At 39.2% G+C, this 26,999-nt stretch overlaps 1 protein-coding gene and 1 long non-coding RNA gene across 6 annotated transcripts in view; both read left to right on the top strand.

The window, feature by feature from the left end:
- The window catches only part of sgip1b (SH3GL interacting endocytic adaptor 1b), a 150,828-nt gene that overhangs the window by 69,585 nt on the left and 54,244 nt on the right, over positions 1-26,999 (top strand). For 3 of the 5 annotated variants that reach the window (XM_017351458.4, XM_073924050.1, XM_017351456.4), the window contains 4 exons: positions 524-645; positions 25,386-25,590; positions 25,673-25,784; positions 25,876-26,031. In XM_017351458.4, coding sequence (XP_017206947.1) covers positions 524-645; positions 25,386-25,590; positions 25,673-25,784; positions 25,876-26,031 — 595 coding nt within the window. Of the gene's footprint in view, positions 1-523; positions 2,806-2,992; positions 6,512-25,385; positions 25,591-25,672; positions 25,785-25,875; positions 26,032-26,999 lie in introns of those variants that run through there. The other 2 variants (XM_009298216.5, XR_012391076.1) reach the window with 2 other exon arrangements.
- Positions 4,613-6,511, top strand: LOC141377941 (uncharacterized). Its single transcript, XR_012391139.1, has 2 exons — positions 4,613-5,705; positions 5,815-6,511. It is a non-coding gene; the product is annotated as an uncharacterized lncRNA (long non-coding RNA).

The raw sequence follows: 26,999 nt of genomic DNA, 5'->3' as shown, positions 1-26,999 counted from the left end.
TTCATCAAACATGAACCATCTATGAATTTGTTTAGCTGTGGTAGAGGTACACTTTGATTGCAGGAGTATTAAAACCATAATAATAATAATACATGAGCAAGAGACTTGTTGCACATGACACCTGATTACACATAAAGAGGTAATAAAGGGCTACATGAAAAAAAAACTTTGAAATTTAAAATGTATTTTATTTACAGGGACAATGCTTATTAATAAACAGTATAATTGTAAATAAGACAGAGTTAGCCACAAGGGCTAATTTTCATCTGTTGCCCCCTGCCAGATTTTAAAAGCTGAGGTCTCAGGCAAGTTGTATAGGAGAGTGACCATGTCGCTGTCCATTTTCAAACAGCGCATTGCTTTCGTGTCGTAAATACTTTTGGAATTGGATAAAACACTGATCATTTGCTTTTTTTGGGAGTGGTTGATGGTGAATTATTTATTGAATAAATTAAAATGATTATGTATTATGTATCTGATCAGCCACATCCGTTACAATTGTTGTGCGATATTCTTTTCTCAGGGCCATCGTCTCCTGCACGTGCTGGCACTCCTCTGTCTGCTGGCAGCCCCATCCCACCTCTACCACCAAGACCATCATCACGACCTAAATTACCTCCTGGAAAACCAAACCTAGCAGATCCGGTAAGACCGAAGCTTTGTTATTGGTGTGGCAAAGGGGTTGGTGTAGAATATGTGGTTATATCATTTATGAGGAATTTAAATTTTATACTGATTATAAGATCCTGCCTGGAATTTACATTAATGCATTTGTTTAAGATATTTTACTGATAAACAGTGCAATCTGAGTACAATGTGTGTGAGCTGTCTGACATTTGCTCAATACATATCCAAATCATACAAATAAGCCTAAATTACTTTAGAATATTGCCTACATTTAGAATATTGCTATAACATTCCACACTTGTCCATTGCCACCTTTATTACCCACTTTCAGATTTAAATAATGCATCAGTATGAAGTTAGCTAAAGATGTTTATCATACAAATTTTGCAAAAAGGCAAAAAATTTTGCTAAAAAAATATGTACTGTTGTCATTAATTGTACTAGGAAGCAAAAACCATGGTGCTCTGGCTTAAAAATAGTCCTAGCTTTAATTAAAATAAATATGACCCTCTTGCGATATACATTTGCGGTGTTCAAATCGTATCTTTAAATTGACAGATGCCACTCTTTCGATTATGCTGATGCAATAGTGTACTAAAGATATTAAAAGCATTTTATTTTGATTATTGCTCTGTATCATCTTTCTACTAAATCTAAAGATCTTGCACTACAACAACTCTCATAAAATCCATAACTCTCTTTCAAAATCTAAATGCAATTTCCATATTCTGGCTTCCATTTGTATGTGGAGAATAAATATATCAGCAAATAAATATATAAACAAATTCTCATTAATTAGTAGATGTGCAGAAAATGAAATGTTTTGAATGTTACCTTGTTATTACTGAATAACCTCTTTCTAAACTTCTTTCTAAACTTTTTTTTGCTTGCTTGACTAAAGAAAGAAAACTACTTGATTTTGAATTCATAATCCAATTTAAAACTACATGACTCGTCAATGACTTGTAATAAAGATATACAACTATATATATATATATATATATAGTTGAAGTCAAAATTACTCGCCTCCTTTTGAATTTTTTTAAATATTTTACAAATTATGTTTTACAGAGCTAGGAAATTTTCACAGTATGTGTCACAGAGACAAACTCTATGATTCCCTCCTCTAACCAGCAGAGGGCACCATCACCTCATTATTAACTGAAAGTTCCCTCACTACATTTCCCATCTACCCCGTGTCTGTTTGATTACGGGCCCAGCTGAAATCACTCCGCCATGTATTTAAGCAGACTGGTTTGTTTCATTCGTTGCGAAGTCTTGTTTGCTACCAGTTGACATTTCTGAGCGTTTATACTCTACTTTGATTTTCCTGTTGTGACCTTGCCTGTTTACCGTCTACGATCCCTTGCTGCCAGCCCTGACCATTTGCCTGTTTATGACCACGATTCTGTTATTCTGCCGATTGTGTGATTACTGTGATAATAATAAACTGAACGATGGATCCCAATCTCGGTGACGATTCATTACAGAAGACTTCGCCACCCTACGATCCAGCAGCTATCACTCACTTGTCCTCAGCACTATCTACACAGGCAAGTCAACTCGCCGTACACCATCATCAGTTGAAACACCTGACGTCACTCACCGAGGAGATGGGGAAGGCGCTCCAGAACCTGCATATCTCGCCACCGGCGGCCACCATGGCATCGACAACCGGTCCCGGTATACCCGTCATGGGAACGCCAGCTCAAGTGAGTCCTTGCCTCGCCTTTCCGGAAAAGTTTGATGGTGACCCGACGAAGTGTAAAGGATTTTTACTTCAGTGCTCTCTCTTTGTCAACCAACAACCCACGTTTTATGCAACGGACTCCGGTAAGATTGCTTTCGTTTTCTCCCTGCTAACTGGCAAGGCATTAGAATTGGCTATGGCAATGTGGAAGGAGGATGGTACCGCTTTTCCTTCATTTAAGGATTTCTCAGAGCATTCAGATTGATAACCTTGTTAGAGCCCGACAACGTCATGTTCCTCACAGTTCTTATTGTATGTCCGTCCCTGTTACCACTGATGAATCCGAACCCATGCAAGTTAACTCCTATCATATCTCTTCTGAAGAACGAAATCGTCACTTAACACAACGACTCTGTCTATACTGTGGTCAACCAAACCATCTTCGAGTTTACTGTCCTTCACGTCCAAATTCAACTTCCCAGGATCGGGTGAGTTTTCCTGTGCATTCATTGAATCCTGATATGTGTGTCAGTATACCAATTACCATTGAGATAAATGGACACGAGATAACAACAAAAGCATTGTTAGATTCAGGAGCAGCAGGAAACTTCATGTCTAAAAAATGTGCTTACAGACATAAAATACCTTTAACTTGCTATTCTTCTCTTTTGACAGTGGAAGCGATAGATGTACGCCCACTAGGATCGGGACAAATATTACATCTCACGCAAGAACTCAATATGCAAACAGGTATACTACACACAGAAACTATTCAATTTTACATCCTTGTAACACCTCGCACTCCCATAATCCTCGGACTACCCTGGCTGCGAAGACATAACCCAGACATCAACTGGAGGATGGGACAAATTGTTAAATGGAAGGATACCTGTTTTTCGGAATGCATCACCCCCATCTCACCTCTGTCTGTTAGATCTGTCACCGTCTCTGAAGTCAATTGTGACATTAACATCCCACCTGAATATTCTGATCTGTCTCTGGCCTTTAGCAAAACTGAAGCCACCAAACTTCCTCCTCACAGGAGCTATGATTGTGCCATTGATCTGTTACCCGGGACAACGCCCCCTAGAGGACGAATCTTTCCCCTGTCCAAACCTGAAACAGAGGCCATGGAAAAATATATCAATGAGGAATTAAAGAAAGGCTTTATACGACCTTCAACATCACCTGCCTCTGCTGGGTTTTTCTTTGTGAAGAAAAAAGATGTTGGACTTCGTCCCTGCATTGATTACCGGGGCCTCAATGAGATAACTGTCAAGTTCCGGTACTCACTACCCCTGGTGCCTGCTGCCTTAGAACAACTTAGAACCGCTAAATATTACACTAAACTTGATCTACGGAGTGCATACAACCTGATACGCATTCGCCAGGGAGATGAATGGAAATCTGGTTTCTCCACAAGCACAGGGCATTATGAATACCTGGTCATGCCTTTCGGCCTGGTAAACAGTCCATCCGTGTTCCAGTCATTTGTTAATGACATCTTTAGAGATCTCCTAAATCGCATAGTCATAGTGTATATCGATGACATTCTGGTATACTCTGATACCCTAGAAGAACACATCCATCATGTACGAACGGTGCTCAAACGGTCCATCAAACATCCACCTCATTTCTGGGCTACATCATTAGTCATGAAGGTGTGGCCATGGACAAACGGAAGGTGAACTCAATTCTCAAATGGCCACAGCCTTCGACCCTGAAAGAACTTCAACGCTTTTCTTGGTTTCGCCAATTATTACAGACGCTTTATTCTGAACTTTAGCTCTGTTGCACAACCCCTAACATCAATGCTAAAGAAAGGAGCCCACAGTCTACAATGGTCACTTCCTGCTACCCAGGCATTCCAACAACTAAAACAACGGTTCGTCACAGCTCCTATTCTCCACCATCCCGACCCAGAACTCCCCTTCATTGTTGAGGTAGATGCTTCAAATACTGGCGTTGGTGCAATACTGTCTCAGAGACAGGGGTCACCCCCCAAATTATATCCTTGTGCCTTCTGTTCCAGGAAACTAAACCCAGCCGAGAGGAATTATGTTGTTGGTGATAGGGAACTTCTGGCCATGAAATCAGCCTTTGAAGAATGGCGTCACTGGTTGGAGGGGTCTACCCATCCATTCACCGTTCTGACAGATCATAAGAATCTAGAATATCTGAGAACTGCCAAGAGACTCAACCCGAGGCAAGCACGCTGGTCCCTGTTCTTTACCCGCTTCAAGTTTGTGGTCACCTATCGTCCTGGATCAAAGAATACTAAAGCAGATGCCCTGTCTCGACAATTTGAAGGTGATCAAATCCCACAAGCTCCTGAGAACATTCTGTCTCCCAGTCTCATTGTTGCACCCATCCAATGGGACATAATTACCGAAATTGAACAAGCTAACGCTCAGTAAGAGACCCCAGCTGAATGTCCAACCAATAAGATGTTTGTCCCTGAAACCTTACGGACTCGAGTTTTAGAACTAGTACACTCACTGCCCAACTCCGGACATCCTGGCATTAACGCTACAGTCCAGCTACTGGAAAATCGTTTCTGGTGGCCATCGTTGTCTAAGGACACCACCACATTTATTCAACACTGCATCACCTGCAATACGCAGAAATCATCACGACAACTACCAGCCGGTTTACTCCAACCTCTCCCCATACCACAACGCCCCTGGTCACACATTGCCATTGATTTCGTCACGGATCTACCCATGTCCAACAATTGTACTACCATACTCACAGTCATCGACAGATTTTCTAAAGCTTGCCGTCTCATACCTTTACCCAAGCTCCCAACTGCTCTGCAAACTGCAGAACATTTGTGCAACTTAGTATTTTGATTTTATGGTTTACCTGAGGATATTGTCTCAGATAGAGGGCCTCAGTTTACATCTAGAGTCTGGTCAGCGTTCTTCAAAATGCTAAACGTCAACGTCAGTCTAACTTCTGGTTATCACCCCCAAGCCAACGGCCAAACTGAACGGCTTAATCAAGAAATTACCCGTTTCCTTCGTTCCTACTGCAGCCAACATCAGAATGACTGGAGCCGTTACCTAATGTGGGCTGAGTACGCCCAAAATTCCATTCAAAAATCCTCGACTGGTCTCACCCCATTTCAATGCATTCTGGGATTCCAACCCCCGCTGTTCCCCTGGTCTGGAGAACCCTCTAATGTTCCAGCAGTAGATGATTGGCTACTCAGAAGTGAGGAAACTTGGAACCTAGCTCATACTCGTCTACAGCGTGCCATTCGCAGACAGAAAAACCAAGCTGATCGCCATCGTCGTCCTAACCCCGAATACATTCCTGGTCAGTGGGTTTGGTTATCTACCAGAGATCTGCGCCTTCGATTACCCTGCAAGAAACTTAGTCCCAGGTACGTGGGTCCGTTCCAGATTGATAAACAAATTACACCTGTTTCCTTTCGTCTTATCCTGCCTAATCATTATCGAATCTCTCCCACTTTTCATGTTTCTTTGCTCAAGCCTGCTGCTGGTCCCACCGAGGAGGGGGAGGAGGAGTCTGCTGACAAGAGTCCCCTGCCCACTCTGGTAGATGGCGAGGAGGTGTACCCAGTAAGAGAACTACTTGATTCCAGGCGTCGGGGAAGAGTTCTTCAATACCTAGTTGATTGGGAGGGGTACGGTCCAGAGGAACACTCTTGGGTAAATGCAGACGACATTCTCGACCCAAACCTTATTGAGTCCTTCCATCGCAATCACCCTGATAAACCGGCCCCTCGACCACGTGGGAGACCCCGTCGTCATCTGCCTCCTCGTGCCAGGAGTCGCTCACAGGAGGGGGGCTCTGTCACAGAGACAAACTCCGTGATTCCCTCCTCTAACCAGCAGAGGGCACCATCACCTCATTATTAACTGAAAGTTCCCTCACTACATTTCCCATCTACCCCGTGTCTGTTTGATTATGGGCCCAGCTGAAATCACTCCGCCATCTATTTAAGCAGTCTGGTTTGTTTCATTCTTTGCGAAGTCTTGTTTGCTACCAGTTGACATTTCTGAGCGTTTATACTCTACTTTGATTTTCCTGTTGTGACCTTGCCTGTTTACCGTCTACGATCCCTTGCTGCCAGCCCTGACCATTTGCCTGTTTATGACCACGATTCTGTTATTCTGCCGATTGTGTGATTACTGTGATAATAATAAACTGCACGATGGATCCCAATCTCGGTGACGATTCATTACAGTATGTCTGATAATATATTTTCTTCTGGAAAAAGTATTTTTTATTTCGGCTAGATTAAAAGCAGTTTTAAATTTTTTATTAACCATTTTAAGGTCAAAATTATAAGCCCCTTTAATCTATATATTTTGTTGATAGTCTACAGAGCAAACCATCGTTATACAATAACTTCCCTAATCACCCTATCCTGCCTAGTTAACATAATTAACATAGTTAAGCCTTTAAATGTCACTTTAAGCTGTATAGAAGTGTTTTGAAAAATATCTATTCAAATATTATTTTCTGTCATCATGGCAAAGATAAAATAAATCAGTTATTAGAGATGAGTTATTAAAACTATTATGTTAAGAAATGTGTTGAAAAAAGCAGCCTAATTCATTACATGTTTCGGTTAACTAATTCTTTTGAACTTGAACTTCTCTTGAGCTAAAGGGAAAAAACATAGAAGAAATTTGCTGTTAATTTGAGCAAAAATGCACTGCCAGTAACCTACACATTAGTTTTTCAGTTATATAGCCTAATAAAAATGTTTAGTACACTGCACCGTGCAATTATTATATATGTATTATATCCATTATTGTTAATATTAGTAAAATTAACAAAACGCAGAACCCTTTTGAATGTTTGCTTTCATTTTGACATGCTAAATCACACTTTTATAGATTTGTAAAGAAACATCCCATTATGCAGCAGCAGTCAAGTTAGCACGCTTAAATGCCTTTTGCGTTTAAAGATGAACGGCCTGCAAAGTCAAGTTTACAGTGAAATGGGTATAGTGCACTCTCGGATGTGCTGCAGGTAGGCTGAATGATAATCTTTTAAAAATATGTACTTTAGGCTATAGCCTACTGCTATTTGCTCATGCAAAATTAAACACCAGAAAATATATTGTAGGCCTATATTAAGAGTTAAAATAGAGTTAGCATCAGAGCTTATAAACGAAAAAAAAAAAAAATGCTATCGGTTCATCTTCCTCTGAGATATTAGTTCAATTAGGTGCTGAAGGCTTTTGACCAACACCCCCTGTATACAGTTTGCACACTGCAGGTCTCCAGTTCTGATGTGTTGTGAATTATTTGTTTTAAATGACAGTAAGACATGCTATATTTAGTTTTTATTGTAAAATATACATTATAATCCAGTACAAAGTAAAATAATATTTATTAATGGCCTATTGGCCGTTAAGCTTATAGTCTAAGCATGTTTTTATTAATATTAAAACAAATTACAAAATAGCCACCTTTTAATTTTATTTCATTTTGGTATATTTTTATCAAATGAATAATGCAATGAGTTTTATTTTGGTTTTAGTTTTATTAAAAATTTAATAGCCGTTTAGGCAACACTAGCCTACTTCTATATAACATTGGCTCTGATTGCGTTTTTACTAAACAAGTGCACTACCACAAAAAATTTTTGTAGGTGTAAAAATATAAAAAGTATCATTCTCATGTTCTTGCCTTATTTATCTTTAATATAAATATAAAATGTTATACATTTACTGCAATGCTTGGTTCATCTATAAGAAAAAAAGCACACCAAGGCAAAAAGTTAGTCTAGAGCCCTGTATTGAATAGATAAATTGATAGATTGTGTGTGCATTTTAATAACATTGACACTACTTTTACGATTGATTAAACTAGGAATGCTAACGATTACTCAAGTGATTTACTGTCGGTAACCCTTTAAACCGATAGACCTTATCAATGACAGATTAAGCATGGGCATTTAATAAGTTATGTTTTGCGCTGAGACGCGTCCCCGATGTCACACATTACATATAGGGCTTTGATGGTCACTGTGACAACCGCATCACCGCGGTGGTCAGTTGCCACCGCAATTGTCCATTGCCACAAGCAGTAGCATGTGACGTCATGCTCTTTAAAACACAATTCACCATTATGTTGCCAAGCATTACATGTCTGTTAGAATATAACATTTGGCGCGATTTAGCAAGTTCATGTTTAACCATGAATCTTGTTGGAAAACGAAATCTTACATCTTGGAACATTTTGGATTCCTGCCAACCGAAAATGGTGAACCAATTAGTTTGGATTAAGCTTTTCTATCCATGCAATTTGGATTAAGCAAATCCATCCATACGCAGCTTCACGGGCCCCGAACCATGCAAGCTAGTGGCGATTGACAGCGGTGAAGGAAAAAAAGCCATGTATAATTAAGCCCTGTCTTCTAAACACAAACGCCCAACTAGTCAGTCAGGTATTGCAGAGGCATTTCCAAAAATGGCCAGATACAAAAGAGAAAGTGATAAATGGAAGACATTGAGAGAAATGGAGCAACATATTTAGTAACTTAATTAAGAACGCGCTGCTTCGCAGTGTAGAGAAACCTGCATTCCGAGAATGCGTGCGGCAGAACAGAAGCAAGAAACCCTCTCTTGCACGGTTCTGAAAAAGTATCAGTGCATTTGCGCTACAAGCACACCGTCTGAACGTGTATTGCAAGAAACATTATAACCCCAATTAGGTCTTCACTTAAACCGGACAAAGTCAACATGTTAGTTTTTCTGGCAAAGAATTTAAAATATGAATAGAAAATAAAAGTTGGAGAGAGCCTACGCTGTTTTTTTTTTTTAAATATCTGACTTACATTGTTACTGGTAGGCTAATATTTTTGTACTTCCTATAATTATTACTATTTATATTATTACTGGCAAGGCAAGGCAAACTTTATTCATAGAGCACAATTTTACACAACCATAGTTGATCCAAAGTGCTTTACAATAAAATAAACTATACAAAGAAATATATTTAAAAGTAATACTAAAATACAAATAATAAAAAATAACATGCATGCATCACTCAAGGGCAAAAGAGTAAAAATAAGTCTCTAAAATAGATTTAAAAGCATCCAAAGAAGGAGAGATTCTGATGTTCAGAGGGAGACTGTTCCAGAGCCTTTGTGCCGCAACACTGAAAGCTCGATCACCTTTTGACTTGCAGCGAGAACGAGGGACAGACAAAAGAAACTGATCATGGGATCTTAACGGTCTACAAGCTGTATATGGCCTAATAAGCTCGCTGACATAGGCCGGGGCAGAATTGTGCAAAGCTTTATAAGTGAAAAGAAGAATTTTAAAATCAACTCTGTATTTTATAGGTAGCCAGTGCAATGAGGCGAAGACAGGGGAGATATGATCTCTTTTCTTCTCTTTTTACCTAAATACTGTGCCATTTAGGCTATTTGTGAAGTTCTGAAAAATGTAACATTTATTTATTATTATACGGTTTCAAGCAGTTAAAGTTATTTAATGTTGAACTGCTTTATTAATAAGCAGTATTGTTACTATTGTTACTAGTATTATTAATTAATATTTAATCAAGCCATAAGTTATTCCTTAATTTTTACATAAAAGGTAAATTAACTTAGGTAGGCTACTTTATTTGTTGGTGGTAAGGCGGGGGGACATTTTTGCCAGTGAATAATGTTCTTACCACTTAAAAAAATAAATAGATATATAAAATAACTTGCGAAAAGGATGCAATAACAAAATGCAAGCTCTTAATCATTCTTCATAATCTGATTCGTACATGCAAAAAATCTATTTTGCGCAATTAATTTAATTAATTAATATTAGTTAATATTAATGATCATAAACATGAACTGCGTTGTATAATTAGTGCCTTCACAATGTCATGTCTACGATTTTTTCTCATTTGAAGAACAGATAATCCATGTTATTACCATGTGCCCAGCCAGGATTTCATCAGTTTTTTTTCTTCTCGCTACAAACAAGTATGGCTCTAAGATGGCTTCAGTGCCAGACCAGTGGTTTAAATTATGTTTTACTCTCCTTAATTCTTTCCGTTTCACTTCAAAAAAACATAAATGTTTAAAGTTTTGTATTACATATATTGCAAGATTATCATTCAGCCTACCTGCAGCGCATATGAGAGGTTGATGCAACAAATGCCCTTTACTCATGCACTATATACCTATTTCATTTATGACACTGTAAACTTGATTTGGCAGGCTGATTATCTTTAAACTCAAAACTCATTTTTAAGTTTCCTAACTTGAGACTGCATAATGGGATGTTTCTTATTACAACTGTTAGCGATGTCAAAATGAAACCAACCATTAAAAAGGGTCTTGCGTTTTATCAATTGTATAGCTTATTAGTTTTAATAATAATGAATATAATAAATTATAATTTTAATTATATTGTAGACTACTGTGCAGTGTCCAACAAAACAATTTTATTGTTACTCTAACAGACCTAATCCCTAACTGAAAAACAAATTTGAAAATGACAAGCAGTTGCATCTTTGCTGAAATTTATGTAACGACCAATTTCTTTTGCATTTTTTTTGCCTTTAGAGATCAAGAGAGTTGTATTTAAATAATTAGTTAACTAAAACATGAAATTAAAATCCAGTTCTTTACCGTGTGAGTTTAGTGCGCCTCCGCGCACCCTGGCGCACCCTGACCTGACGCGGGGACCAGATCTCTGCATTATTGTCTTTAATTTCACAATTTTCATAATTTCATTGCATTTTCATATGGTAAAATATCTTAATTTATGTTCTGAAAGTAGTAGGAATGACGGGAGTGTTAGTAATTAAAGACAGAAAGAACTTTTACTTTGAGTGAACTTCTGTCATGGATTATTTCAGTTTATTGACATTGTCCGCTGGTGCTGCCGTTAATCCATGGGTCAAGTAATCAAAAAGTAGGCTACATGACGTTTAATTATGGGCAGATTAATAAGACCAAACATTAGTTGTACAAACTTTATTACTTTCTCTAAAATATTACAATTTTTCAAGCTATATTATCTTTTTATAGACTGCCATAGGCCTAAATACGCATCACGGCCAGACATTTATAGTTTATATAAAAACGGGCGCTTACCTCACTTCTCTGTGATCATTATGCAGATCATATTGCATATTTGGTTAATTCTTCAGTAGCCTTGTAAATGTATTTTATTAAAAGATTGTTTATAAGGACTAAGCTATTAAATACTGTAATTCTCCGAATGGAAAATGCTTAAGTGGTTTGATAATATATCATTAAATCTTTGTCCATCATGTTTATGATCTGCCCCTCATCCTTCAATACAGATCGATTTATCTGATGGTTTGTCATAAAAAAAATTTTAACAAAAGCATTTTCTTTATGGAGAGCAATCTAAAAACAATTGACAATCCATAATTAATTTAGTATAAATAGAAGTTTTAGTAACAATAACTTAAACCGAAACATACCTTTGTACATGAAAGAGCAGGTTCTCGGTAACCTTTAAGACAAGCTCATCGCATCAGAAATTACTTGTTTCATGTTGTATTCATGTTCACCGTCGTATTTATAAACATGCTTTAAATTAATGCTTTTTGTCTCCCCAATTCATATAGTAAAGAGAATGATAAAATAACATTAACCGTTTAACTGTAACCGTTTCTGTTCAGAACGATGAAAGATGATCTTTTTTTTTATTTTTGGTTTCTGTTCCTGCAAAATGTCATTCGTTTCTGTTTTTCGTTTCCGCTCCTTGAACCGGTTCGGAGCCCTGCATTTAACCTTTTAAAACCGCGAGCAAATACCTCAGTTTTAAATGAACAATTCCAAGTGTCCACATTTCTTAAGTGTTCAAGAAACATGGAGCAAAGCTGAAGTAAATTAATTAATTAAATGATAATTGAGAATTACCGATGAACACATGAAGAAATACTGATGGGAAAAAACAAGAACAGAACATACAAAAAACTACAACTTCAGTCACAGCTTTATAATGAAATAACCTGAAGTACAACAAATCATTAAAGTACAATAAATCATTTAAATTATTACTGGATGATTAAACAACTCCACAAACATCATCACCAACTACACTTATTACTAAAACATTTATATTTGTATAACATCTACTTAAATTTTTTTTCTGGAAATAAAGATTAACATTTAAGTCACCATCATGAAGAACAGAGTTTGCTTTAGTTGGGCTCTTAGCCCTAACATTTTTAACATTAATTTATTTTGGCTGCTGCAATTGTTAATAACTTTGTTTAAAATGATATTGCAAGTAAGCCAAAAAAACTAAATAAGATCTGCTGATGTTCATGTTGTTTTCATGATGTTCAGGCAGAACCTGTTCTAATATGATTTAAATAATTCACTGCTCCTATCCAATGTTTAATTTATTGTTAAACGTAAAATAACATGTCTGTGTGTGTCGTAATTAATTGCTTCAAGTTTTTAAGATTATCCTGGACAAAAACACTTTGCTCTATGTTGTAAGTTGCATTCAAAGAGACATCAAGTATCAGCATATTAACCTCAACAATGGTGACAACTAAAAAAAATAAGTTTAACTCACAAACAGGCTACTGAAACTCTAAACATAAGCAACAACAGCAGAATCAAACACAAATAAAGAAAACTGTAAGACCATTATATTACATAATTTATTCATGCCGCAATGCATGCTGGGATTTATGTACTGTGCCACACCCAGCATGCATTGCGGCATGAAACATTTTAATTGTTACTATTGTTAAGGGTACAAGGTCTGAAAAACTGGACTGTTTTTGTATGTTCATTTCTTAACTCTGTAAAGAAATTAGGTATCTTTCCTGTTTCCACTTATTGTTAATAAAATATTATCTGCAACTAAGTGCATAAGGCCAATCATCCAGACCTTTAACTAAACATCAACCTATTGACTTTCCAGGTTTATTGCCAAAATAAAAGTGTTTCATAAATTCTGCATTACAGCAGCTGGAGAGTCTACAATTATAGCCCCATTCACACTTACACACCTTTCCGGAAAATTACCGGCAATTTTCCGCAAAAGGTGTGTATGTGTGAACAGGCTCTTTTTGAAAATACCAGGAAATTCGTTCTGGCTATTTTCCGGAAAGAAAAGTTGTGACATTACCGGTAATTTGCCGGAATGCTGCGCTGTGTGAACGCAAAAGGAAGATTGCCGGAATAAGCGCGTGCACGTCTAGAACGTGCTGATGTGAGACGTCTGCTTCAGCCAATCAGAACAGTCAGACAAATTCACGTCCGCGCGGTTTATGAGAATAATAGCCTTTGAATATTTTTCCAGACACATTTAGCAGCTAGAAATTAGTCAGATAACGTTTATATGTTCAGCTTAATGCCAACCATGTAATTAATTATCGATAAGATGCTTATGATAAATATGAGCGCGTCTATGAGCGCCAGCACACACACATATCATGTACATCTCAACATGTGAAAATGTTTCTCCATATGTTTTCATCAGTTGTTCACAATACTGATCCATCCACAGAGTTTGTGATGTAGTCAAATGTTTACAAATACAAGCGCAGCCGTTTAGAGCTCATTTCTGGTTAATGGTTTCAGAATTACCGGTATTTTGGAATGAATGTGTAAATGATCTTTTCCGGAAAAATTTCGTAACGTCCTCGCCTGTGTGAACAACGCTTTTTTGAATGTACGGGTAAAGTTGTTCCGTACATTTTCCAGATATTTACCGGTATCACTTTGTGAAAGGGGCTTATGAGTTCAAGGGTGAGCCCAACTAAACCAGTCCCTCACCTTATTACGGTGACACTAGGGCTGTAACGATACACGATATGAAATCGAAATCGCGACACTCAGATCTACGATCCTGTGTCACGGTGTGATAAGGGAGAATCGCAACACACCCCGTGACTACCTTTCCAATAACGTCACCCGTGCCTGCAAAAGTTGAGCGAGTTGAAGAAGAACATGATGAAACACTTTTTTTTCGCTCAACATTACGAGCACTGCTCCGTTTAAACCCTCGCAATATGCGTTTAACCGGGAGAGCTCGCACGGAGCTCTTAGTAAGGGACCGTCTGAATGTGTCAGGAATATCAAAAACAAAATCAACTTAACCCCACTTTACAACAGACAACGGCAGAAATATTGCCAATGCTGTCAAAGCATTGTTGTTAATGTGGCTGCGCAGAGAAGGCTGGGCGTTCACCAGATGCCCCGACTCCTCTGCAGAGGAAACTTTTTTGTAACCGTGCTGTGCGCTTTCTGTTTGACCCTTTGGGAGTTAACGTTACGAGCTGACTGACAGGTGCGCTATGCGTGAGGTCAGGAAACATGACGAAGCTTTCAGTTAAGATGAACACAGTTTCTATAGTTATACTTTATTTATAGATAAAGGTATATGGCTCTGCATATAATCACTCTATCTTGCTGGAGTTTATAACCGTTTCGCTTTACTTCAGGACGCATTAATGCCGCTCTGAAGGTCTAATGGCTGTTTTAAGTTATCCAGAGCTGGATGAATGTACAAATCTTGAATATCACGATATTGTTAAATATTACAATTGTAACAACACAGACAGCAACACTTTTGCACAATCGATACCCAGCTGATTCAGTCGTTTCAAAAGAGGACCGCGCCTCTTCTTTTTTCCTTCAACATAAAGGCAGTGAGGTGCGCCTTGTTTTCTGCCCCTTGTTCAACTGCAAGGCATAACTTGCGGAACGATAACGTATAACCCGTGCCTACAGACACATTTGCCAAAGAAGCAAAATGGAAGAAGAATATTGCTGTCTGATACAGACGTGTTGATACCAAATCAGCGCAGATGTTGACCTGGATCTGCATAATAAACGCAACAAATAGGCTTTACTTTTTATTTTTCAGCTTATAAAGCATGTATGCACATTAATGCAATATCATATTGAAACAACAAAACTGTTTACAAAAATTAAGTTGTTGTCTTTTCATCACGCAGCGCGCGCACTTGAACCGCGAGGGAGAGAGAGGAAACCATATATCAAGACATAATCTTTAAAATAATGATTTCTATTAAAAAGGTAAAAAGTTTTGTGATTATAATAATAAAAGCGGGGCATTAAATAAATGCATATTTTCCGTGGAGCGAGCAATTTGAGGAAGTCAGCGATTTTTATATGACGGAAGAAAAAACATGATTGGAAAAAAAACAGTCTATGCCGGTTATTAAAAAGAATCAGTCAGTGTTTTCGTTTTGTAATATAAAATAATTATTTAAATTTACATTTACATTTAGTCATTTAGCAGACGCTTTTATCCAAAGCGACTTACAAATGAGGACAAGGAAGCAATTTACACAACTAAGAGCAACAATGAATAAGTACTAAAGGCAAGTTTCAGGTCTGTAAAGTCTAAGAAGGGAAGTGTTAGTAGTTTTTTTTTTTTTTTTTAAACAAGTCCTCAAACCATACACAACAACTAAAACAAATCTTAAATGTACTTACAGGCTGCTGGTCTAGATGCTGCTAAAGTGCTTCTCCTAAATGAAAATAATTTAGGGCAATCCTATTTATTTTATTCATTTTATTTAGATTATTCTGCTCTTCTGTGCTAAACACTGCAGGTGCGTGAAGATGCTCTGTTGTTCTGTTCTGTTATTAATATGCTAGCATTTAAAAATAAATCAGTATTTTAAAATGCAATATTTAATGTGTCAGATACAAAAAGACATGTCAATTTGTTTAATATAAAATTAATAGCCTAGTAATCTGACCAGTTAACCGTTAATAACCGATTAATGAGCGGTGGTTGTCGGTTAGCAAAATTAACCGAAATGAGCATCCCTAGTAGCTATTTAATTTACTTTTTCTTGATTGAAAAATAATTTTTAACATGCTTGAACCATCTTCACAATGGAGTTTAGTTCTTTTTGGTTTTTCAACAGTATTTTGTTACAAAGAAAACAAAAGTGATATAGCTTTTGCTATTTATTTATTTATTTTATATATGGCTATTTATATTGTTGTATTATTGTATAATTTGCATAGTTAATATTGTTCTTTGATGTTTAGTTTAAAAAGATTTTTAAAATGCTATTTAATAAAAAATAGTTTAAATTTTTTTTTTTTCCCATCTTACAAGAAAAAAAAAATGAACCGAATTGTGGGCCAAAAATCGTGATACAAACCGAATCGTGGGTTTGGTGTATCGTTACAGCCCTAGGTGACACACAAAAAAAAAAACACCTAAATTTCTCAATAAGAATCAATAAGTTCTCAATAACAATGGCATGGAAGTCAAAGCAGTCAGTAATAAGTGTATCTGCTGTTGTTTGTGGAGTTGTTTAATGATCCTCTACTGAAACTAAAGGTGTTTTATTTTACTTGTTTTTATTTAAAGTTGAAAGTGATGTCACTGTCTGTGTTTCTTGTTTCTCTTTCCTTCAGTGAGTGTGATTATTAACAGCAGGTGTTTATCAGTGTCTGAATTCACTCATTTGTATTCATTAATTCTGTCAGGTGAACTATATTAGTGAACGTGTATGGAATAGTGAACAAGACTTAAAAGTGTAATTTCAAACAGACATGAAACATTGAATCTGAACTCTTAACTCAGTTTTCTGCTGTTGGTTACTTTCTCGAAAACAAAAATGTAACAGAATATGACTGTTTTAGTGAAAAAAATCGATTTTGCTGTAGAATCTGACGGTTTTAACAGCAATTTTTTTACAAAGTAAAGAAAGCTATAATTTAAAAAATTGCAAGGTGATTATATAGACCTATATTCATGATTTCACATAAATCAGCCTGCAAAAATGAATTATTTCCTTTTTTCATATCAAATTAATGTTCAACTTGACTGTTGCATAAAAATAATAGGGTAAATAACAAAGTGCAATTTAATTAACAAGCAAGTTAAATATATTTTAAATATGAAAATGAAAGACCTAAGGACTAAAACCAGCTCAAATGCTCTTGAATTACACGTGTTACAGTAATGTACATATGAACAAATATGTAATGTCCGAAAAAGCCTTTTTTAGAGGTGTTTTGACAGTTCAGAGCCACCGTACAAGCGAACTGTCAGGGTAAAGATACAAGATTCAATTACAGGTGAAACTAAATTTATTCTTTTCAAAAAACACAAAACTTCTAAAAAGTCAGTTTAAAAAAACTCAAAAGGCTGAACTCAGAAAGTAGCGCTGTTCCAGGCACTACCACCAAGTGGCAAGAAAGCGCTACCATAAACTTTACTGGGCTGTAGAAGGAGAGACGTGCAGGCTCTGGTGAGTTCCAGATTTTACCACCAAGAGACGGAAGAGCGATACCAAACGCTCGGGCAGACCAGAAGAGAAATAGCCGTTCAGGTACTGGTGGGCATTTCCCTGATCGAGGTTTAATAGCGTGAACTGGGCAGCCAGACCAAACCACAGCGAGCAGGAAGACGGGACAAAGTAGCAAAATAAAGAAGGTAGAGAGAAAAAACGAAACCAAAACAAGCTGGTGCTTGGGAGTCTGGGGAAACAGGACACGACAAGACAGATTACTCACAGTTGGATCAAGATACAAGCTTTACAAGCATGCAAAAACAGAATGCCTAGTGCCCCTGGACTCACCTCGCTGCGATGGAAGTCCACGATCAGTGACCAGTCCAAGATGTTCCGTATCGGAATTCAAGACCTCTCCTCCGCACCATAGCCCTCCCAGTCCAAAAGATAATGGAAACCCCGGCCAGAGTCAAGCAAGCTATGCTGGCGATGATGCAGTTGGGTGTCCACATGAAGAGCTAGATCCACCAGGGCATCAAAGTCTCGGGGAAGATCATGGGTGGCGATCTCGTCTTGTATTTCGTCATCCAGGCCGTCCCTAAATCTGGCACAGAGAGCTGCCTCATTCCATGTACAGGCAGCTGCCATGGTTCTGCCAAAAATACATTTTACATTTAGTCATTTAGCAGACCCTTTTATCCAAAGCGACAAGGAAGCAATTTACACAACTATAAGAGCAACAATAAAGCGCTCTTCACACAGGCGAGGACGTTACGGAAATTTTCCGGAAAAGAGCATTCACACATCCATTCCAAAATACCGGTAAATTCTGACATCATTCACCACAAATGAGCTTTAAACGGCTGCGCTTGTATTTGTAAACATTTGACTAAATTACAAACTCTGTGGATGATCAATATTGTGAACAACTTTCACTGGATCATATTCGCATGTCGAGATGTTCATAATATGTGCGTGTGCTGACGCTCACAGGCTGTTTCATGGGCACACGCAAAACTTGAAGGTAAACAAACAACGGCTTATCATAAGCATCTTATCGATGATTATTTGCACAGTTGGCATTAAGAAGAACATATAAACGTTATCTGACTAACTTCTAGCAGCTAAATGTGTCTGGAAAAATATTCAAAGGCTTTTATTCTCACAAACCGCGCGGACGTAAATGCGTCTGACTGTTGTGATTGGCTAAAGCAGACGTCTCACGTCAGCACGTTCTAGACGTGCACGAGCTTATTCCGGAAATCTTCCTTCTGCGTTCACACAGCGCAGCATTCCGGCAAATTGCCGGTAATGTTACAACTTCTCTTTCCGGAAAATAGCCAGAACGAATTTACCGGTATTTTCAAAAAGGACCTGTTCACACATACAACCTTTCCGGAAAATTGCCGGTAATTTTCCGGAAAGGTCTGTATGTGTGAAAGGGGCTAATGAATAAGTGCTATAGGCAAGTCTTAGGTATGTAAAGTGTAAGAAGCCAAAACAGTTTTTTATTGTATTATTATAATTCTTTTTTAGACATAGGACCATATATATATATATATGTGTGTGTGTGTGTGTGTGTGTGTGTGTGTGTGTATATATATATATATATATATATATATATATATATATATATATATATATATATATATATATACACACACACACACACACACACACACACACACACACACACACATATATATATATATATATGTGTGTGTGTGTGTGTGTGTGTGTGTGTGTGTATATATATATATATATATATGTGTGTATATATATATATATATATATATATATATATATATATATATATACACACACCCAAGGGTGTATATATAATATATATTATTATATATATAAGGGTGTAGTCATGCGCGTATTTGCATTGAACCATTTTGTACAAGACTTTCGGTTTGGTACACATTACAAACCAAACGATTCATTTTATATATATATATATATATATCTTGACTAGTCTTCCAGTTCCTCCTGCTGAAAAGCATCCCCACAGCATGATGCTGCAACCACCATGCTTCACTGTAGGGATGTTATCCGCTTGTTAAGTGTGACGTCACCCGAAGCGGCTTCCGGGTCCAAGCGCTCTATTCAACTGAATAGGGAGACTCATGAAATGGTAATAATAAACGTTTACAAAGCGATTTAATGCTTTCAAAAATCATGACTGCAGTATATATGTCCATGCCTAATATCCGATGGCCAGAAAGTGATTCATTTTTTTATAAATTGTTACATTTTTGGTATTTGTTATGCAGCAAGCCCAAAGATTGTTGTGTACACTATGATTTTACATAAAATTAACTTTAATGTGTGATAGGAATAAAAAGTGATCATAAACAAATGATTTCTCCATAAAGTTAACCTCCACTCCACAGCAGCCCTGTCCTGACCTCTTCATGCAGCTCAAAAGACCGAGCTGTCCCGGGAGAAGCTTGCTAATAACCAGAGTTGGACCCTAGGCCATCTGGGCATTCAAAGCAGTTGCAGACCTGGACAGAGTCATCCAGCCCAGCACCTCCTTGTGCTGCAAAAGGGAGGATTTCTCCCTATGAGCTATCAACCAAGGCTGAACCTGGACAGGGGCGTCCCGCGAGACACTTTAAACACACAAGACAGGGATAATTTGTCCAAACTGGCCCATAGCCAAGGCTGAACCTGGACGAGGGCATCCCACGTAACACTTTTAACACACAAGACAGGGATAATTTGTCCCAATCGGAACGTAGCCAAGGCGAAACCTGGACGCAGCAGGCGTCCAGCTTTGAACTAAGGAGACAGGGCTCATTTGTCCCTACTGAATCTACTTTTACCACACAAATAGAGGAATAATGAAACACTGAACACCATATGACCGTTAAGTTGTACAATATTTATTCAGGACGATTCAGAGTCTTCTGTTGGTCTGTTGGTTTGAGTGGGCGAGCCCCCTGGCTTTTCCCCTTGGCTGGCCGCCCTGGCAGCGTTCTCCTGCTGGTTCTCTGCTGGAAAAGAGACACATAAAGGCCAGTTAGCCAATGCCACACGTTCTGCTTTACATGCCAAAGAGAAACTGATTTACCAGGGGAGACACGGGAGTCTCTGTCCTCTTGCGTCTTTTCCGCGGGGGGCTTTCTGTGCCCGCTGCCTCCCCATCCTCCTCCTCCACCAGGGCCCTTTCAAATAGTCTGCGGCGCTCGCGTGCTTGGAGAGGTCCGAGGTAAAGTGCGCAGAACTTATCTGAGGTTGAAGTGTCATGGCACATGAATTGCGCCACCTTGCAGCGATCCTCTGAAGAGTGTGCATTCTTTGCCTGCGTCGGAGAGAGACAGACAGGCAGAAGCTTGTTTAGGATTGAAGCCGCCAGTGGTAGTTACTCACATGAGTCGCGATGGCAGTCCGTACGTCAATAAAGGTGGGTTTGCCTGGAAGGCCCATACTGATTCACGCAGACTGAAAGTATTTGTTCAGGGTCCGACAAGGACTGGCTCTGAAAGTGAAAAAGAAATAGGTAGCCTGGCTCCCTCCGGGGAGACCAGCCTGCAGCGCCAAGAACCTGCGGAACCAGCTGTATTCCTCCCTGTTTAGAGACAACTGCGCCGCCCCAAAGGCTCTGTTTGTCTTATGCAGGGTGATCTGGCATCAGAGAACAAGCAGAGAGAAGAAGTGAGTGAGAGCATGCTACTGGTGACCCCCACCTTACTTGCGCCATACTCACGTTAATGACATAAGCAGACTCGTCTGGGCTTCTGGGGGCCTCTTCAACCTCCTGGATTGTCAGATTCTGGAAGACTCCACAGCGGTGCCTAGAGATGGAGGTTAGGTAACCAGTCAGAAAGCCATAAAAGCGCCACTGTTGCCTAGTGTTTGGGTAGGACTCGAGGCTATCTGATGAAGGCAGTGAGGTTAGACAAATTAGACCACCAACGGTTTAATTTCCTCTCTGGGTCACCAACAGCTCTTGGCTGCTGGTGACTTATTCTCCGGGGCACCAGCAGCTCTTGGTTCAGCCAGCCACGTCTGTCTGTCTGCCCCGGGGGCAGCAGACAGGCGTGGCTGGTTTAACCAAGAACTGCTGGTGACCCGGATAGGCAGGTGGGACGTACCGACAAGTAGGCCGGGAAGGGTGGTCTCCTGTCAGGCATGGCTTGGTGGGCTCTCCCCTGGGTCTAATCAACGCCCCCGGTGAGCGCACTTAGGTTCCCGCAGATGCGTTAACGGTGCCGCTGGTAAACCACTGATGGAGCCACTGACCTCCGGGGGACTTGTGTCACGCGCTGTATCACTGGGGAGCCCCCGCGCTCCGGGGCAAGCCAAGCTCCACTCTGGGCCTGGAGCCACTGACCTCCGGGGGCCTTGTGTCACGCGCTGTATCCCCTAGAAGCCCCCACGCTCCGGGGCAAGCCAAGCTCCACTCTGGACCTGAAGCCACTGACCTCCAGGGGCCTTGTGTCACATGCTGTACCCCCAGGGAGCCCCCGCGCTCCGGGGCAAGCCAAGCTCCACTCTGGGCCTGGAGCCACTGACCTCTGGGGGCCTTGTGTCATGCGCGCTCTGCCCGAGGACCCCCCACTCTCCAGGGGCAAGCGCCTGTCCCAAAGGACCCTCTAGATTGGCACCTGATCAGTGCCCGGGCACCCCACTATTAAGCCCGGGGACACTAACTTCTCCAAACCGCACGGGCAAGACAGACGTGCTGCTGGTGACCCAACTGGCCAAGATGTACCGCTGGTGGCCCAAATGGTCTGGGTTTGTGAATGGGGCACCACCGGCCTTTGGGTCGTGGATGGGGCACCAGCGGCATGTAGTTCCAGCCTCAGGGCATAAGAAAATCTCGAGTTTGCTGCGGGGAGACAGACGCTCTCTCGCAGGTTGACAGCTTGGCTGCGTCTCCCTGCCTCCCTGGGCCGCGCGCGCTGACCTGCGGGGAAACTGATGCTCCACCGTGGGTTGACAGCTCGGCTGCGTCCTCCTGCTCCTCTAGGATGCACGCGCGGTGGCCTGTGGGGAAACGGATGCCTTGGCGCAGGTTGACAGCTCAGCTGCGTCCCTCTGCCTCCCTGGGGCGCGTGCGCGCGCTGGCCTGCGGGGAAACAAACACTCTCTCGCGGGTTGACAGCTCGGCCGCGTCCCCCTGCTCCTCCGGGATGCGCGTGCAGTGGCCTGCGGGGAAACGGACGCCTTGGCGCGGGTTGACAGCTCAGCTGCGTCCCCCTGCCTCCCCGGGGCACGCGCGTGCTAGCCTGCGGGGAAACGGACGCTCTCTCGCGGGTTGACAGCTCGGCCATGGGACCCCTGACTCCCATGGGGTTCAGCGCAGCGGCCTTGCCAGGGTTCGGACGTGCCTTCTGGGGCAACAGGCCTGCTCTTAGACCCCTGGTTCCTTCAACCGCTAAAGCCAAAATTGCCGAAGTGTCGTTTTTTTCGCCTTCACTAAAACCTCAACGGCAGGTCAGCGAAACCCGGAGTCACTCTAGCACCTCCAGGCGCGGGACATGCCGGGAGAGTGGTCTCTACCCGGGCATGGCTTGGTGGGCTCTCCCCCTGGGTCTAATCAACGCCCTTGGTGAGCGCACTTAGGTTCCCACAGATGTATAAACGGTGCCACTGGTGACCCACCAACTGACTTTGATGTGCTAGATACCCACCGTCCCCCAAATGAGTGTTAGTTGTTTCAAACAGCAAAAAAATAAAATCAATGCATTTCGTTTTCAAAATGAAATTTTTTACTTTCTCCACTAAAATGAAAGGAGGCTTGGACCCAGAAACAGTATTACATACGTCACAAACACGTCACTACTTAACAAGCAGATTAGCCTGGTGTTAAGCAGTGCCTGTTTTTCTCCGAACATAACACCTGGCATTCACTCCAAAGAGTTCAATTTTAGTCTCATCAGACCAGAGAATTTTGTTTTGGTCTGAAAAGCCTTTCAAATGCCTTCTGGCAAATTCTAGAATGGTAGTGGCTTCTGTCTGGCCACTCTACCATACAGGCCTGATTGGCGGATTGCTGCATGGATGGTTGTCCTTTTATAAGGTTCTTCTCTCTCTACAGAAGAACGCTGGAGCTCCTACAGAGTGACCATCAGGTTATTGATCACCTCCCTGACTAAGGCCCTTCTCCTCTGATAACTCAGCTTAAATGGCCAGCCAGCTCTAGGAAGAGTCCTTGTGGTTTCAAACATTTTTAACTTACGGATGATGAAGGCCACTGTGCTCATTTTAACGTTCAGAGCAGCAGAATATTTTTGTATCCATCTCCAGCCTTGTGCCTCGAGACAATCCTGTCTCAGAGGTCTATAAACAATTGCTTTTGTCTTCATGCTTCTTTTGTTCTTTGACATGCACATCAACCCTTGGACCTTATATAGACAGGTGTATGCCTTTTCAAATCATGTCCAATCATCTAAAATTGCAACAGGTGAACTCCAATTAAGCTGCTGAAACATCTCAAGAATGATTAGTGGAAACAGAATCTACCTGATCTCAATTTAGAGCTGCATGGCAAAGGCTGTCAATACTTATGCACATGTGATTTTTCTTTTTTCTTTTCTTTTCTTTATTATAAATTTGCAACAATTTAAAATAAAATTTTTTCACATTGTCATTATGGAATGAATTTAATCTATTTTGGAATGTAATGTTTATAAGCATATGTAAATTGTAATACATAAATAATTTGCTAATTATTCTAATAATTTTCAGGATTTATATATATATATATATATATATATATATATATATATATGTATATACATACATACATACATACATACATATATATATATATATATATATATATATATATATATATATATATATATATATATATATATATATATATATATATATATATATATGTATGTATGTATGTATGTATATATATATATATATATATATATATATATATATATGTATGTATATATATGTATGTATGTATGTATGTATATACATATATATATTTATATATATACACATACATATATATATATATATATATATATATATATATATTATATATATATGTATGTATATATATATATATATATATATATATATTATATATATGTATGTATATATATATATATATATATATATATATATATATATATATATGTATGTATATATATATATATATATATATATGTATATGTATGTATATATATATATATATATATATATATATATATATATATATATATATATATATATATATATATATATATATATATATATATATATATATATATACCTTTTTTGGGTTAACTATCCCAATAAATCTATGCTTCAAAGTTACAATTGTGTAAATTGTAAATGTGTAAATGTTACAATTTAAATTGAAATGTTATATTGTTTTTTTTTTATTGTTTTTTTTTTAAATAGCACAATGGATTTAAATCTGAAAAAGTACATACATCATATAAAAACGTAATTTACAGTGGTTGTCAGGTGCTGGAAAAGTTGAAAAAGGAACCCTGTAAGAGAAACCAAAATTCTTTTGAATTTATAACCTATGAATGCTCAAAACAAAACCGTCAACAATGATAGAAAAATAAACTCTTATGTTTACACTAACATCAACTAACACTATTTTAGTGCAACTGAGAGATGAAAAGGAAGAGCACTACAGTAAAACTCTGCCCTCTAATAGCATTCCTTACATTGGACGTACATCACAATACTGAAGTAAATTTGGTAGGAATACATGGTTCGCATAAATATCTGCTGTAAGTAAATGCATTGTACCCATGTAAATCCAGATCCAGCAGACTATAAACAAACAACAGCACTGGAGGGTGAACTTGAATGACAGTCTGAACTAGACATCATAATTTTACAGTTTCATTTCTCCTCAGGCCCGTCCATTCAGCCCCCCCATCCACTCCTGGAGTCCTCCTCCATTTGCTCCTCTGGCAAGAGCTGAGAGCACATCCTCTATATCCTCTGTCACTTCCCTGAGCGCAGCCTCCACTCCTACACTAGGCAGAGAACTCAACCTTTCTGTGTCAGGTGGGCCACAGAGCTGTCCCAAGTCAGTTTTGCAGATTATGTTGTGTGATGGTAATAATAATATGCCACAATACCTTAAGTCCAGAATGCTATGACTCTTAAACCTTACAATTCAATCGCTTTCTGTATTCAGCGTGTTCCAGAGGTCCAAGTCCTCTCACAATGGGACCCCAGGACACACTACCAGTAGCAGCCGCTTTCACAGAGACCATCAGCACCTACTTTAAAGGAGCAGATCCCACTAAGTAAGAACACATTTTAAAGTTCTAAAGACATTTTACCTAAATTGAATGAAGCTGTCCTTATTCTTCTCTTGTGTCTTGCTGTGTGTTGTAGGTGTTTGGTGAAGATCACTGGTGAGATGGTGCTGTCTTTTCCAGCAGGGATCACCAGACACTTCTCCAGCCATCCCAGTCCACCAGTACTTACTTTTACCATAAGCCAGTACAGCCGGCTGGAGCAGGTCCTTCCCAACCCGCAACTTCTGTGCTGGTAACATCTGCATTAGTGATGTCTAATTAGCGAACAAATGGTTAATTTGCACCCACTATGAAGGAGAACTTATTTTAAAGGAATAGCTTACTTTACTCCAAAACAAAAATGTGCTTTTGATTTTGCAAGGGTCTTTTTTCCCTTTTATTACAATATTACAGAAGCTTTTAGGGATTTCAGAAATTGATTATTTTTAAAATAAATTTTTTTTGCCAAGTGCAGAGACAACAGAACTTATTTTTCAACAAATTTTTGAAAATAATTGTCTTTGCCATGATGACAGTACATATTTTACTAGTTATTTTTTCAGGATATTAGTATTCTATACTTAAAGTTCTATTTAAAAACTTAACTTGTTTAATTAGGTTAACTAGGCAAATTAGGTTAATTAGGCAAGTCGTTGGACAACATTGGTTTGTTCTGCAGCCAAATGAATAAAAAAATCTAGAAGAAAAAATATAAAATTAAAAATTATGGCATACTGTTAAAAATGTTGTTGCTCTGTTAAACAGCACATGGGAAATTCATTAATTCATTAATTTTCTTTTTGGCTTAGTCCCTTTATTAATCCGGGGTCACCACAGTGGTATGAACCGCCAACTTATCCAGCAGTTTTTTTTTTATGCAGCGGATGCCCTTCCAGCCACAACCCATCTCTGGGAAACATTCACACACACTCATTCACACTCATACACTACGGACAATTTAGGCTACCCAATTCACCTGTACCGCTTGTCTTTGGACTGTGGGGGAAACCGAAGGACACCCATGTGAACGCAGGGACAACATGCAAACTCTAAAGGTCTAAAGAAGTTGGTCCATGCATGAAACTGAATGCTTTGGGTATGCTTTCTGGAAAACCACTATGGGGATTTCGAAAGAGTATAAAAACAGGAAAATGAAATGCCGATGAGTTGGCGGCATCAGCGTGCACAGCTGCCATCATTTACAATTAATCTTGTATAAAG

Source organism: Danio rerio, chromosome 2 (genome assembly GCF_049306965.1).
Source record: "Danio rerio strain Tuebingen ecotype United States chromosome 2, GRCz12tu, whole genome shotgun sequence".
Classification (NCBI taxonomy): domain Eukaryota; kingdom Metazoa; phylum Chordata; class Actinopteri; order Cypriniformes; family Danionidae; genus Danio; species Danio rerio.
The sequence above is the reverse complement of the archived record's forward strand: the minus strand, read 5'-3'. Positions and strand labels throughout refer to the sequence as shown.